Here is a 9,525-nt window from a genome sequence, read left to right as displayed (position 1 = left end):
TGCGCTACCACGCCCGGCTGATTTTTTGATTTATTGTAGAAATGAGGTCTCACTGCCCAGTCGGGTCTCGAACCCGCGGATTCAGGCAATTCACTCACCTCAGCCTCCCAAAGGCGCGGGATGACAGGCTGTTTCAGTTCCCACACTCTCCTCCCAAGGGATTACACCTGTAGGCCAAAAATATAAAGTTGGCTGTACAACTGGATTGTAACACAGCAATTTGATTTTATGTACCAATGCCATGCTAATGTAGGAGTGTAATTGTCTTCTCATTATTTTCTAAAGAATTGATGGGTACTTTGTGACTGAGTAGCCCATCCCTTGAATGCCTGTCAGAGAGAGAAAAGGAGCGAGAAAAAGAGAGAGATTGAACATGGTGGCCGTGTCTCTTCAGGGCAGCCTGTGGCTTGAGAACTCACATTGGTCGGTGCTGCTGCTGCTGCTGCTGCACCTGTGGGGGGGGGGTCTGCCACGACTGTGCTCTTCCTTCCTGTCTTAGTCCATTTGTGTTAACATAAAAAAAGCCACAGACTGGGTAATTTATAAAGAATGGAGGCTGGGAGTTCAAGTTCAAGGCTCAGGCAGACTTAGAGGCCAGGGAGGGCCTATTCCATCGATGGCGCACTCTCATGGCAGCATACTCACATGGCAGAAGGTGGAGGGCTAAAAAGTGCTTCGCTAGTTCCCTCCAGCCCTTTTATAAGGGCTAATCCTACCCCCATGACTTAATCACCTCCAAAGGCCCTGTCTCTTAATATGATCATATCAGGTCTCAGATTTCAACGTCTGATTTTGGAGAGACACATACGTTCAAACCATAGCTCTCCCTCAATCCTGGTTTAGAAAGATTCGTCTTTGGCTGCAGCAATACCATTACCCCCTTTCTCCACTGTCTGCATATACCGTATCTCCCCGGAGTGAGGTTTCTCATTGGATCTGAGGCTGCAGGAGGGGACCTTAAAGCTGAATTTTGTCTTGCCTGCACCTTGTGCACCTGTGTGTTCTACAAAAAGCCACTCATTGCATGTGTGTGTGTATGGGGGGGTACCTGCTATTATTTCCACCCTTAGAAACTAGGAAGTTTGCCCTTCAGGAGCCCTGTTACCAGTGGTCCACTCTCAGCTGTCCCTGGTCCACTGTCTGGTGCTTCTCTTTGCCATCCTGTGAGTTCCTCAGCTCGTGAGCCCTGCCTAGGCTGCACCAGCATTTCTCTTTCTTCTGATTCCACAAGGCACAGAGAGCTTGCTTCTCACTTTGTGAGTCATCCCTCACTATATTTAAGTGTGCGAACGCATGTATCTACATCCTTTCCTTCCATGGGACAATGGGGGTCCTTTACCATGTTCATATCATCTGGTCCCCAGCAGACCCCGGAAGTGTTTGTCAGCTGATTGACCGATATCTCTGTAGTAGAGGGATTTAGGCTTCAAGAAGAGGCAGTCCTCTACCTAATCCATCTCCCTCCCTAGGAAAAGGGATTGGCTAATCTCTGGGACTGTTTGAAAATTCCTCCCTCCTAAAAACAAAGAAAGTCAGGTTACCTAAGAGGAGACTTTTGTAGTGGGAAGGAATGGCAGAACTTCATGGTCCTGACTTCATTATTTATTTTAAGGTTTGAGACAGCACCTCATTCTGTCACTCAGACTGGAGTGCAGTGGTGCGATCACAGCTCACTGTAACCTCGAACTTCTGGGCTCAAGCAATCCTCCCACCTCAGCCTCCCGAGTAGCTGGAACTAGGTTAGTAGTAGCCCAGACTCAAGTAGTAGCCTGGTCAGCGGGAGGTAGGGCTGCTTTCATACAATGAGGGCAGAGAGTGAAATGGGCAGAACTCAGCTGATTCGCTGGGTACCTCTTGGCACTTCTTACCCAACTATGTCTGTGAATGGACAAGCATAAGCAACTCCAAGCAGAAGAGAATATGGTTACCGAGGGCTCAGGACCCCCAGGAATGAGGACTTAGGTCATGCCGTTGGGTAAGCCAATGAGATGGGTGGAAGAGGTAAAAGGTGGAAGAGGTAGCAGAGGTCAAGGAAAGGTAGTGTAGTGGTTAGTGAAAGGAGGAGGCGATAAGTATGGGTTGCAGCCCTGAGACCAATGAGGAGCAGGGGCTGGACTTTCTCTATTAATCCCCCTCTTCTAAATTCACCTTCAAGGGATCAGTGCAACTTTGTAAAAACCCTCCCCAAATGCATTATCCTTGTATTCATTATCCCTCCAATAAGTTTCAAATCACTGCACTAGTCACACAGCCCTCCCAGCTCACCACTGGTGAAAAGTTGGGTCGCTGTCTTCTGCCAAGGGCTATCGGCACACCATTGACTTATCACATAGGTGGTGAGGGACTCAGTCCTAAAACCCCATCTTAGAGCTGGCTTTCTCAGGCCAGCTATAGTTGGGTCCTCTGGGAAGCAGATGCTGAGCTTGAATCAGGAGTTCAGAAGCTGTATTGCGAAATAGGGTCTGTGAAAGGAAACGGGAGGATGCAGAGGGGGTGGGAAAGCTTTCAGATCACAAAGCAGAGCTGACAGGCTCTGCAGGCCGATGGGGAGCCCTGGAGCCAAGACGAAGCTTGGAGGAGTCCTGCATTGGGCAGAGAGGGCAGGCTCTTGTACCCCTGCCTTTCTTAGTCACTGGACGGGGCTTCCTCGAGAGGAGGACTCGAATGCAGCAACAAGCCCTCAGAGAACACACTGGAAGCTGTCACAAACAATGCTCCTCAAAGCTGTACCATGAGGCCTTTCCTGAAGGGGGTCTGAACACGCATGCATCTCCACATCTGTCATCTGGAGCACTTTTTGTTCATGGCAGAGAAAGGCACAACTGAGAAAGTCCCCACCCCCTTGCATCCCATCTGCTAATACCCGATTGGCTGGAGCAAGTCAGGTGACCTCCCCACAGCAAGTTCAAGGAAGTGTACTCCACCCATAGTGAGGCCACCTCAAGGGTGGGTATGCTACAAGGGAGTGAAAGACGGGCACCAATCATTAGAACCAGTCAGTCGTGGTGGCTCATGCCTGTAAATCCTGGCACTTTGGGAGGCTGAACTGGGAGGATTGCTTGAGCCCAGGAGTTTGAGACCAGCCTGAGCAACATTACGAGGCCTCATCTCTACAAAAGATTTTTTAAAAAATATGAGCCTGCCATGGTGGTACACGCCTGCAGTCCCAGCTACTCAGGGGGCTGGGGCAAAAGTATTGCCCAACCCCAGGAGGTGGAGGCTTTGGTGAGCTGTGATTGTGTCACTGCACTCCAGCCTAGGTGACAGAGTGAGACCCTGATTCAAAATAATAATAATAATAATAATAATAATAATATCCACACAGGATAAAGGCCCTTTGGAAACTGTGAAGCTCTAGAGCTATACTAGTTAGTATTATTACTGCCTGTCTAGAAGATCAGGTACTCTAGGCCAAGAGGTGTCACAAACAATCCTCAAGAATGACAATCACTTGACTAAAAACCAAAAAGCAGGTTTAGCATCTGGAAGTCAAAACTGCAGTTTCAGAATGGGAAAGGCCAAACAAGGCACAAAGCATTCCTCCCAAAGTCCCCTCCAGGTAACTCCAGGACTGGCCCGGTGGATCAACAGCAATTTGGGGTGCTAGAGAGGGTGCCGATGGAGTAGTTCAGATGAGCTGAATGGGGTGAGTAGCCGCTGCTTCCAGAGTCCTTGGGGGAAGTGCACACACTATCCACTTAGCGCTGGAGCCCGGCCATTCTCTGGGCACTCCCACCCCCTCTTCCTGGCAGGGCCTGAATGCTCTTGCCACTTCCACCAGCTCCTCCTGTCCTGCATGCTCCAGGGAGGATGGAGGCCTTGGGAGCTCCCCAGGCCAGAAGGTACTGCCCAGGGGCCATGGGAAAGCTCCTCCCTGGCCTCTGCTTCCTCTGCTCTCTGGTGACCTATGCGCTGGTGGGTGCTGTGCTCTTCTCTGCCATTGAGGGCAGCCGGGTCCCGGGGGCCAAAGAAGAAAGAGAGTTTAAGGTGTTCTTGGAAAAGCTCTGCATCATCTTGGAATGCAACATAACAGGTAGGTGCCTCTCCTGGACTGGGCAGGCCTTTTCTCTGTGCTGGAAGCAGCCCCCAGAGTGCAGAGAGCTGCCTTGAGGGAGACTGGGAGATGCCTGCCTGTAGCCTCCCCCTTTTTGGATGACTCAGGCAAGCAACTTCTCTCTGAGCCTCAGTTTTCCTCTCTGGAAATTGGGGAGACTGGCCACCCCTCAGGATTGCTGTGGAGAATGCAAGAAAAGCACCAAGCACCCAGTAGGTGCTCTGTAAAGACGAGTTCTCTTTTCTTGGCCTGAATTCCCAGCCCTACCCAGACTAGCAGGCTCCGGGAGGATGGATTACTGGGGATTGGGTGGGGTGGATGGGTGAGCAAATCTGGGACTGGGTGTTCCTAGGCTGCTCCTAGGAACGGTATCCTCCCAAACCCGGATCCAGCCTGCAGGGACCAGAATTCAAGGAACAATCCAAATTGGGCTGGATTCCCCAGGATAAGCTACTGACCCCTACTCCCCCACTTCCTGTTTCTTTTCTTTTTTTTTTTTTTTTTGAGTTGGAGTCTCACTCACTCTCTCGCCCAGACTGGAGTGCAGTGGCCGCTCCCGGCCTCCGCAGCCTCGACCTGCTGGTCTCCGGCGATCCTTCCACCTCAGCCTTCCAAGGAGCCGGAATTATAGGCATGTGCTACCACGCCCAGCTGATTCTTTGATTTATTGTAGAGATGAGGTCTCGCTGCCCAGGCGGGTCTCGAACCCGCGGGCTCAGGCGATCCACTCACCTCCACCTCCCAAAGGCGTGGGATTACAGGCTGAGCCACCGAGCCCGGCACTTCTTGTTTTAAAGCCTTGTCTATACAGGGGAGGGAGGTGCTGTGGGAAGAATCTGGGGGCTTGGCTCTGGTCCCAGCTGTCCTCTCAGCTTGTGGTGTGATCAAGTGGAGGCAAAGCCCTTGCCTCTCTGGGTCTCAGTGTGCCAAAGAGAAGCAGATTCCAAATCTCAGCCAGCCAGTCACAGGGATGCTGTGGGAAGCAGAGAAGACAAGGGACATGCAGCTTCTTGGAAGATAGAGGCACTTTATATGTGTCCTTATTGCACTTTATTTGTATTTAGTCACTTTTTTTTAAAGTCTTGGTTTCACTGTGTTGCCCAGGCTGGAGGGCAGTGGCACAATTATGACTTTTCACAGCCTTGATCTCTTGGGCTCAGGTGATCCTTCCAGCTGAGTCTCCCAAGTAGCTAGAAATGCAGTTGTGCATCACCACACCCAGATAATTTTTAATTTTTTTTTTTTTTTTGAGTCGGAGTCTCAATCTGTTACTCAGGCTAGAGTGCAGTGGCATGCTCATGGCCATCTCAGCCTCGACCTGCTAGGTTCAGGCGATCCTTCCGCCTCAGCCTTCCAAGTAGTTGGAACTACATGTACATGCCAGCACAACCAGTTATAGTTTTTAAATTTTTTTGTAGAGATGAGTCTCACTATGTTGCTCAGACTGGTCTTGAACTCTAGGGCTCAAGCAGTCCTCCTGCCTTAGCCTCCCAAAGTGCTGTGATTTAGGTATAAGCCACTCTACTTGGCCAAATCACTTGTTTCTACTCTGCTCTGTTCCCCAAAGGAGGCGTACAAAGATGTATTTAATGGAGCAAGATAAAACAAGTGAGTAAATAAATAAAAGACAAAGGAAATCCAGACTCTAAAAGTCAGGGGCAGCTGGGCTCGGTGGCTCAGCCTGTAATCCCACACCTTTAGGAGGCTGAGGTGAGTGGATCGCCTGAGCCCACGGATTCGAGACCCGCCTGGGCAGTGAGACCTCATCTCTACAATAAATAAAAAAAATCAGCTGGGCGTGGTAGCGCATGCCTGTAATTCCGGCTACTTGGAAGGCTGAGGCGGAAGGATCACCGGAGCCCAGCAGGTCAAGGCTGCGGAGGCCGGGAGTGGCTACTGCACTCCAGTCTGGGTGACAGAGTGAGACTCCAACTCAAAAAAAAAAGTCAGGGGCAGAACAGGGTGCGGGAGAAGCTCCTCCCCTCCCTCCCTGGGTATGGGAGTTTCCTCAGCCGGCCTGCTCTCAGCTCCCCCTACAGGCCAAACCTTGCTCCGGGGAGCAGATCGGGCTTCCAAAGACTAGAGGCTGGTCAAGGGAGGCAGTCTCTCCTCCATGAAGGACCCTGCAGAAAGCACTCCCTGCACCCTTGCCAGACGGACACAGGTCTTCTCAGTGGACCTAGGAGTTGCCATTGCTGCCAATCGGACCCTTTGAGCCATCACAAGATCTAGACTGCCAGCAAGTTCAAGGTTCTCCAGACCAGATCACACATCAGAACCACTCAGAAAGCTTGCTTAAAAAAAATATGCATTCCCAGGCTCTTCCCTAAATGCACTGAGTCAGGATGTCCAGGACTGAGCTGGGAATCTGCATTTTAAAGTTCCCAGGGGATTCCAATGCACAACAGGGCATGGGAACACAGAGCTCCATTTTGTACCAATTTTCACTGGAGTTTAAAAAGCTCAATAAGGTCTAGTTAAGTATAGACCTTGTGCCAAACCTTTTTTACACACTCTTCTCACTTAATCTTCATGATAAACCTAATTTGCCTCCCTTTTGTAGATTAGGAAACTGAGGCATTGGGAGGTTAAGCAATTTGCCCAAGTTCACAAATTAGAAATGTGGAGCCAAGGCTTCAACCCAAGGTATTTGGACTCCAGAGCTTGAGCCTCTCACCATCATGTCATACCATCTCCCTGAGGGAAACTGAGGCTCAGAAAGAAGCTTGTCAGGGTTAGAGCCAGGTCTAGAATTCAGGTGTCTGGACTCCCAGGCTAGGGACCATTCAAATGAGCAGTGACTTCCTGCTGTGTGCCAGGTTCAGTGCCATCCTCTTTAGACAGTTCCAGGCAGCTCCTGGGGTCCCAAAGCCCACTGACAGCCCAGGCTGATAGAACCATTCGGGAACCTCTCTGAGAACCAGGATTTTCAGCCCTGCTCTGTTAGCCTTGGGGCCAATGTTCTGGAAGCCAAGTTTTCCCAGCCTAGGAGGAGACACTCTCAGAAAGCTGGTACCCAAAGATCACAGTATGATCACCAAACCCCATCAGGCTTAGTGACCGCCAGGGGTATGGTACCAGCATGATCTTCCTAAACGCCTTTTGCTTTTGGTTCTAAAGAACCCTGTGAGAAAGGCAGAACAGAAGTTATCCCCCCCTCAAAAGGTGAAAGAAATGGAGGTTCAGAACATTAAGAAAGCCCCCTCAGATGGCATAGCGATTCTGGGGCTGAGCTCAGACCTGATCCCTGTGGACCTTTCTGTTAGGTGCTCTTCTCACGAGGCTATGTGGGCTCCTAATCTTCCTGTGGGCCCCTAGAGGTGGCACCCGAGCTGCAGAAGCATTTTAGGAGGGCTCTGAGTGCCAAGCTTTGGTGTTGTTCGGAAGCACAGGGCAGGGGCCACTGGTCTTGGGGGACGACTTCACCCCTGTCACCTGGGCAGGACCTGTCTTGAAGAGCAGAACCTATTCCTCACTCTTGATTGTGTCTTTCTCAAGATGTGGAAGGCAGGGAACAGGACCTCCAGGACCATCTGCAGAAGGTGAAGCCCGACTGGTTTAACACATCTGCAGACTGGACCTTCCTGAGCTCGCTCTTCTTCTGCTGCACAGTGTTTAGTACCGTGGGTAAGTGCGAGGATGAGGGCAAGGGCATGGGTGAGGGCACAGGCAGGGGCAAGGGCAGCTGCCCCATGATCTCCTCCTGCCACAAATTGCAGCAAGCCTCAGAGAGAGATCTGGAAGAGGGTGGGGGAAGAGGGAGGCTGGAGACCTCCCAGTGGAGATGCTGGAACATTCCATTTATTTAATACATGTAACAATAGTGGCGTGCCTACCCTGTGCCAGGCCTACTGTGCACAGGCGGGCATTGTTCCCAGGACAGGACGCCAGCAGCGAGCAGAGCTGCCTCTGGCCCACAAGTCGCCTTTGTGCAAATTAGAAAAGAGCATTCTTCCTTCAGGTGGGTGCAGCTCCATGAGTGAGATGTGAGCTGTTTTGGGACCCCTTCTTGCTCCCTCACCTGTGTGCTTGTGCACAAAGCACCACCTGCCAACGCCATGTGCCTGACCTGGCTGGGAACAGGACAGGTGTGGCCTCAGCCCTCAGGGAGCCCACAAGCTCCTGGGCAAGAGAGAAGCATCCAGGGACAACCAAATGCGGTCAGAGTGTGACAGTGATGTTCCCAGGGCATTCTGGGAGCTGAGAGCAGGGCAGCAGCACCAGCGCTGGAGGTGATTCAAGTGATGAAAATTCCCTGGAGGGGTGACAGCCATGCCGAGCCTGAGAGCAAGATTTCCCCTGGTGTGGAAGGTGGGCATGAGGAGGGTCTCAGGTTCAGGGCAGCATGAGCAAAAGGCAAATAGCAGAAGGAATGCCAGTCTCAGTAAGGGAGTTCCATTAGAGAGAGAGGGGAGAGCGAGGGGCAGGGGCCAGACTGTGGGGGCTCAGGAGGCTGAATGTCCTGTGGGGAGCATTCAGAGAGCTTCAGGCAAGGGAAGAACGTAGCTCAGCAGTTCAGAGAGATCACTCTAGCTGCTGTGCAGAGATGGACCAGAGAGGGTGAGACTGGCAGCAGGGAGATGAGTAGGAGGGTTTCCGCAGCGGTCTAGGTGAGAGATGACGATGGCTTGAACTAGGACAGTGTCCTGGAGGCGAGGAAGGGGGAGTTGAAGGAGGACCTCAGTGGGCTGGATGCGAGGGTGAGGAGGACCCCAGGCAGGCAGCGGGGTTTCTGGTTCGGGTGGACGGCATTGGCAGGCTTGGGGGAGGGTGGTGGGGAGGGGGTGCTGGGGACGGCGGGGCTGAATTCAGGGCCAGTCAAGGTGGCGCCTCTAGTGGCGTCTCCAAGCGGACACCCGGTAGAGCTGGAAATAAGGGTCTGGGGCTTGGGTCTCTGGGCAGGACTGGAGGGGTGGATGTTGGAGGGCCCGGAGAGGAGATGGCGGATGGCTGCAGGAGAGAGTGCCCGCGTTTGGAGGCGGGGTGGCAGGAGAGTGGTAGGCAAAAAGAGCTGACAATTGCCCCAGCTGAGCTACCTCCTCTGATGCTCTCAGGGACTCTGACCTAGGTGCTGTGAGCCCCATGTTAGGTTGGGCGAGCCTGAGCCAGAGAGGTGAAGTTGGGCTGTGGTCGCGTAGTGAGTGGAGCCCACAGATAGGCCTTGAGACTCCACGCCCAGTGCTCTTTCCCCAAAGGTAAGTTGGCAACCTTGCAGGTCTGTGGGTGTTGTGGGGACCTGCCCACCCCTGCTGGGGAGCCCCAGGGAGAGCCTGGATATGTGTAGGAGGGATTCCTGTAGACTTCTCACACAGGGGCTGGAGCAGAAGGCAGTTCTGGAAGGAAAGGCACTGGAGCGAGGAAGGAACTGGCCTTACCCTGTCCCTGAGCTTGCTTGATATGAGCCCCTAGTCCCCAGTCAAGGAAAGATTCCTTATGAACAAGTCATGGGGCAGTCCCTTCTAGGACTGGGG

The 9,525-nt window shown here is 52.3% G+C and overlaps 1 protein-coding gene across 1 annotated transcript in view; it reads left to right on the top strand.

Annotated features, from left to right (window-relative positions):
* Nucleotides 1-3,810: 3,810 nt before the first annotated feature.
* The window catches only part of KCNK18 (potassium two pore domain channel subfamily K member 18), a 14,224-nt gene continuing 8,509 nt past the window's right edge, over nucleotides 3,811-9,525 (top strand). The window contains exons 1-2 of the mRNA XM_008061233.1: nucleotides 3,811-4,033; nucleotides 7,553-7,681. Coding sequence (XP_008059424.1) covers nucleotides 3,811-4,033; nucleotides 7,553-7,681 — 352 coding nt within the window. The remainder of the gene's footprint in view (nucleotides 4,034-7,552; nucleotides 7,682-9,525) is intronic.

Source organism: Carlito syrichta, unplaced genomic scaffold, assembly GCF_000164805.1.
Source record: "Carlito syrichta isolate Samal-C Ts95f unplaced genomic scaffold, Tarsius_syrichta-2.0.1 Scaffold305155, whole genome shotgun sequence".
NCBI classification, from domain to species: domain Eukaryota; kingdom Metazoa; phylum Chordata; class Mammalia; order Primates; family Tarsiidae; genus Carlito; species Carlito syrichta.
Note: the sequence above shows the minus strand (reverse complement) of the source record. Positions and strands in the feature narration are given on the sequence as shown.